We start from the raw sequence: 6,271 nt of genomic DNA, 5'->3' as shown, positions 1-6,271 counted from the left end.
GGGAAGGGAGGGGGGGGGGGGGGATGGGGGAAATGGGGAGGGGGGAAGGAAGGTGCTTCCGGAATAGGCCCTAAGATCTGCAGAATATAAAAGCTGTATCATAAAAAGTAGATGGAATTATTTGGTCAGGTTTTTAGTGGTTGTGTCTAAGTGGTTATTGACTGGCTTTAATGCTGGTTTGGGTATTTGTCTGCATTAAATATATATATATCTATATAAAAGGTACATGTGGCAATAGTTCCTTTAATCTGCCACAAAGCAGGATCATGGAGTGAGTGTTCTGATATACCCTGAAGTATGGGAATATTCTTAGTCTTTATCCCATGCATGTCAGCACAGGCTAGAGAAAGCTCCAGCTGCAGTAGCTCATGTGTAAGTACAAGCCTGAAAAATGACTGAGCTAGAAGCAGGTGGATGCAAGTCATGCTTTAATGTGGCTGCCATGCACTACCCTCTGAACTGTTTTGTGAGCCTTGCAGTTCAGAAAATCAGCGATAACAAATTATTAAGGTCCTTTCTTCCTCTCCAAAGGCCATTTCCTTTTAATTATACTTTTTCTGCATCTAGAATTTTCACTTTTTCTCTCTTTGCTTAAAGTCCCTATAGCAAATGTGCAACAAGAAGGGGATTTATATTTGTATTTTTATATAATGACCTGGATTTATACTGCTCTGAAAATCAGATGTGAAGTTACTCTATTCTAGCTCATGAATTTGCCAAAGGATCAACTGTCACTTTAACAAGTTATGTAAATATAGTTGAATAATGATTTAAATATGAGAAGAGAAAGATCAGAGTGGAACAAACTTCAAATGTTTGAACAATTCCTACCATTACTGTCATGTTGAATATGATTGATTTAGAATTCTTTTGGATTTTGATAAGTAGTTTCCAATTAAAAAATTTAAAATGTGCCTTGTTTGTGTTGTTTGCTTTTCTTGAGAAGGCAGTCTTGGAAATTGTTTTACATCAAATGTTATTAGGCTAAATTTCTATTTTCAAATTCCCTTTCTCAGAAGAAATACAAGAATGATTCGAAAAAAACCTGCCCAAATTTCATTAAATCAAAATTTTTCAAATACTTCAATTCTGTGTTTTAAATGTGTTTAAAAAAAAAAAAAGTACTTTAGGGGGAATATTTATAATTCTGTTGCATTTATTTTAAAGCCCAAGAATGTTTTCACTAGGAAAACTTAATATTTTGAAGTTGTACAGCTCAAGATTTGTAGAGTAACATAAATATACTTTCCAGTTATGTACAAGACTCCAAAGGTATCCCTGCTGTTGTTACACTCAGATCAAGTCTGTGATCGTTCCTACTTCTATTAGTAAGTTACAAGTTTTGGTGCCTTGATAAAGCAAATGCTATTTTGTTTGTATAATGATATAAAATCATAGGGTTTATTTGGTTATTACAATCCTGGATATCTGCATCAGGTGCTCATGTATTCTTTAAAAATTTGATCTCTCCATATTTTGAAAAGCTCCCTGTGAGTTAAAACCACAGTTGCTATTAGGGACAGGCATTTCAATTGCTTCCTTCATAAAGTGTTAACATAGTTATTGAAAAATTGATATCTTGAGATGCCAGGAAACAATGGCTAAGACCATGACAATTTCTTGAAGAAAATGTATTTCTCGTACATATTTTGGAAGTATATTTCTATTGATGTCTTTACTGTTGTTTAACTTGGGGCTTTAGCCTTCCAATTTAAAAAGTATTTCTCTAAAATATAATTTATGCCTTGTTATTTTCATAATTGTGTCTTCTCCTTGTCTCTAGAACAATTGTTAGCTCCTATGGTGGAAAAAATGCAATGCCAAAATTCTAAATACTTCCTTCTACAAAGCCCCTCCTATAAATCAAAGCTTACAGTAAATGGAATGAAATTATTTGGTTTCCATATGTGACTGCTTCCCTTCTGAATGACAGTGTGATCAAATCCCTCTGTAAATGCTCAGTGAGCTAGATATGTGTAACTTCATTTATTACATTCTGGAACTTACAAGATTCTGCTCCCTGTCCTCCACGCATTAAGTTTAAGTTTTTAAAGGTTTGTCTTATTTTTTTAGTAGCAAATGTCTAATGGTATTCTGATGGCTTAATCATTGTTAAACTCAGTGCCTTGTGTTTCTACTCATAATATTTTCCCCCAGATTTCTGCCCACACGTCAAAAAATAGTCAATAAAATTATGAATTTCTAAAAAATACTCATTGCATATGGTAAGATAGTAAAGAAAATGGTAAATTAGAGTTTATTTATTGTAAATGTCTCCATATGTAAGTTTTGGACATAATTGTATGTGAATAGGTTCTCGATAGAAGGAAATGTTAGGAAGATAACTATCAGCACAAAATGAAGAGGTGTGATGGTTCTTAGTGTATCTCACCAGAAATCTGCTTCCTCCCCATGGTGATTGCTTAGCACCTATGAATTTGAGCACTTGTGACATATTTGCTGTGAAATTCCTGAATCATTCTCTTTCAGATAGACAAAATATCTATGTAGATATAGGTAATAATAAATGGGATATATTTATTGTTGTAAAGCTGACATCGTTACCTCTGATGAGTTTTCCCACAAGCTGTAGTTACAATGGCAGGAAATCCGAGTCTGGTAGCAAGCTTCAGAGCAACATAATCATTTCTGCCTTTCTGTGCCACCATTCTTGCAACTGTTGCAAACTTGGTAGCCGTTTGAAGATGGAAAAATGTTTAAATGAGTTGAGTATATGCAATGTATATTCTTGTATATATTTACAAGTATATATATATAGTATATATTTACAAGTATATATTTGGTCTATTGGAGTGAGTCCAGAGGAGGCCACGGAGATGCTCCAAGGGCTGGAGCCCCTCTGCCATGGGGACAGGCTGGGAGAGTTGGGCTTGTTCAGCCTGGAGAAGGGAAGGCTCCGGGGAGACCTTATAGCACCTTCCAGTGCCTGAAGGGGCTACATGGAAGCTGGGGGGGGACTTTTTGCAAGGGTCTGTAGTGACAGGACAAGGGGTAATGGGTTTAAATTGAAAGTGGGGAGGGTTAGATTGGATATCAGGAAGAAGTTCTTCCCGGAGAGGGTGGGGAGGCACTGGAACAGGTTGCGCAGAGAAGCTGTGGATGCCCCATCCCTGGAAGAGTTCAAGGCCAGGCTGGATGAGGCTTGGAGCAACCTGGTCTAGTGGAAGGTGTCCCTGCCCATGGCAGGGGGGTTGGAACTGGATGATCTTTAAGGGCCCTTCCAACCCAAACCATGCTGTGATTCTATGAATAGTGTGTTATGATTCATAAAAATAATCAGCTGAATGTGAGAACTTGAAAAACATATGAAGCCCATAGGTAAAACAAATCAGCAAATCAGTTGGTGTAGTCTTCTATAATACTTCATTGCTCTTTCTGTAAATTTTATGTGCATTTGAGACCAATTAGAATTACAGAAAATCACTAAGAGAGTAAGGCTGATGCACCTCCAAGTGCCTCAATCTGGTCCAAAGGAGCTGCCTCATTAGAACACAGTTCAGGATTTCAACCTCATAATTTTTCTTCAGTTTAGGTGATTTATAGGCATTAACGCAGATTGAACATACAAAATAGTTTCTTTTTCCAGGTTTTTGAAAATAGGGAAAATAGGATCATAATTTAGGTCTCTATGGCATATAAAAGCAGTAAGGTACACAGAGAGGAAATTCTTATAGACCCAAACTAAGATTTTTAAATTTTTTTTTTCCTCCCCTTCTTTTTTTTTTTCCCTTTTTTCTCCCACATAAGCAAAACTCTAGTCCAGGCATGTCTTCTGTCTCACCTTGGGGGTCTTTGTCTTGGATAACTGTTCATGGCAGTGAGTTGTGTCCCCTAGTCATAGCTTACCGGTCTTTAAGCAGAGCCACTGTGTTAAGCAAGCTTGTTATGGGTTTTATCTAGGGTTATCTAATTTTATCTAGGGTTCCTTTAAAAAACGAAATTCCTCTGTGTGTAGTGCGTAGTTTCTCCTTCAGTCATGCATCCGAGATAGTTTCTTGGAGGTAAATAAAAATTAGAAAGAAGAAAGCGTGGTGTTTGTTAAGGAATTTAAGTTTGGAGTGTTTAATCATTTAGATTGTATTTTGTAAGTTTGTTCATTTTTGGGGGATGTTATAGACATCAGACATATGGAACAAAGCAAACTTGCGGTCAAATAGTACAGTACACACAATCTGTAGCTTGTGAACTTCTAGGAGCTTATTTGGAAGAGTTTGCAACCATGCTGAGCAGTTCTTCACAGCTCCCACTTAAAATAAACACTCTTTTTGAAGCCCAGAAGTAGGAGCAAATGACAGTCATTCAGCATATGCACAGATAATTCATAATGTCAAGTCTTATTTAAAGTCTTGCTAAATATTTTTGACTTGAGAATCAAGATGTGTTTGAAAGCCATTTAAAAATTACTTCTGTTTTGGTTATATGGGTGCTGATGATGACCCAGTACCAACCTCCATTATACTAGTGCTGTCAGAGTATTGCTGCTGGTAAAATACAATTGATATGACTCTAGATTGCCACTCCTTATTTATGTTTCTCTAGTGAAGTATGAATTCTAATTAAAAATTGCATTTCATAAGAAATTGGAAGACTGTCCTGGATTCTATTTCTTTCTCCAGTTAATTTTATTCAGAGAAACTAATTGTACTCTTTGAATGACCTAGTAATACATTTAGTGCTCAAACCTCATTTTTGCTGTATTTTATGATTGTTGTAGGTTATACCGGAGAGCTGTGCCAGTCAGAGATTGATCATTGCATCCAGCAGCCATGCCAAAACGGAGGTACCTGCTCATCCAGTATCAATGGATTCAGCTGTCAGTGCCCAGAAGGTAAACAGCAAAGACACACCTAGTACCTCATACAAACTGGTGTTTTGTGGGATGTACTTAGTCTGTATTTTCAGTTATATTTGTATATATATTTAAATATTTTTAAAATTGTGCCTTAAGCCATAACTGCAAGCAGAAAAAAAAACCCTCAAACCAAAAAAAATCCAGATGAGAAATCTTTGTATAATCAACACTAGTATATAAAGTATGATAGGCACTTAAGTGTTTCAGTGTATATGTGGTGCAGAAATGTCCTCTTACCCTCTGGCACCTCTACAGCAGAAATCAAGCTCCAGCACTGTAAGATGAATGTGAGGAGGCTTTGGGTCTGGTCTGATTTTTGTGTTGCCCAGTAAATGTGGGAGAAAAGATTCATTCTCCTTTCTATTTGGACTTATTACTTCATCTACATGAAATCTTTCCAGCGGTTCTCAGTGGTAAGCACTGTAAATGTCACTGTGAAATGAGGACACCACAATGCTGGAGTGTGTGCTTTCGTAACAATTTGCTGACTGGAGTGGCAGATGCCTAAATTGCTCATAAAAAAATTATCAGGAGTGAAAGCTCTCAATTATGAAACCTTCTATTAGTTATTTATAATCAAGATTAGACCTGGAACTAATTCTATTTCTGTTCTTACTTATCTGTGGATGTTGTTTTTATTCTCCCAGCACTTCATGCTTGCTCTGGGGGTACAAGTTTTTGATAACTGCTCCAGTAATATATACTTGCTTAATAATGAAGATTATTTGTAATTTCTTTAGACTGATGCCTTACTGTTCTAGAGTGTTATGCTTTAATGAGTGACCCAATTAACAGCTCTGTTGAAACACAGATACTGACATTTTGACAGCAGTGCAGATCTTGAATTTGGAAGAATTTTGAAAATTGTGCGCCTTATAACTGGTAGCAAAACTCAGTGAGGAAATTATTAGGTGTTAGACTTTGTCAGTGATGTACTTGCACTTTTCTTAGGAAATCGTTCAAGGATCGTTAAGGATGCTGTGCAGGAAATGATCTTTCCAATAGTAAATGCTTGGCTAAATGTTTTTTTGTTTGTTTTAGAACTGTCATATTTGTTTCTGTGTGTGGCATGCCTTAATTGCTTGCTCCTGCTGACCTATTAATAAATATCTTGACCATCTCTCAGCTTCTCTCCTATTCTCATGTGAGGTGCTGGCCATGGGACAGGGTTACTGGTGGGTGGAGGTCCCTAGGTGGCCGGCACCCATCCTCAGCTGTGGGCGTGCTGTGGTTGGGGTACGGTGCCTGTAGCGTAGCTCGTCAGTGCCCTGCTAAAAGGCACTTATGCCTTGGTTGCTGTGTGGAGCTGTGGCTGCTGTCCTGCTCAGGTTGCTCATGCCAGCAGCAATTAGCCTGTGAACGGGAGAGGGGCAGGCTGCCAGCTCGGCCTGGCCCGCA

At 37.6% G+C, this 6,271-nt stretch overlaps 1 protein-coding gene across 1 annotated transcript in view; it reads left to right on the top strand.

Moving 5' to 3' along the window:
* DNER (delta/notch-like EGF repeat containing) overlaps nucleotides 1–6,271 on the top strand; it is a gene marked incomplete at its 5' end in the record, with an annotated part of 63,370 nt that overhangs the window by 22,333 nt on the left and 34,766 nt on the right. Inside the window, one exon of the mRNA XM_010156282.1 lies at nucleotides 4,736–4,849. Coding sequence (XP_010154584.1) covers nucleotides 4,736–4,849 — 114 coding nt within the window. The remainder of the gene's footprint in view (nucleotides 1–4,735; nucleotides 4,850–6,271) is intronic.

The sequence above is a fragment of the Eurypyga helias genome, unplaced genomic scaffold (genome assembly GCF_000690775.1).
Source record: "Eurypyga helias isolate BGI_N326 unplaced genomic scaffold, ASM69077v1 scaffold20427, whole genome shotgun sequence".
NCBI classification, from domain to species: domain Eukaryota; kingdom Metazoa; phylum Chordata; class Aves; order Eurypygiformes; family Eurypygidae; genus Eurypyga; species Eurypyga helias.
The sequence above is the reverse complement of the archived record's forward strand: the minus strand, read 5'-3'. Positions and strand labels throughout refer to the sequence as shown.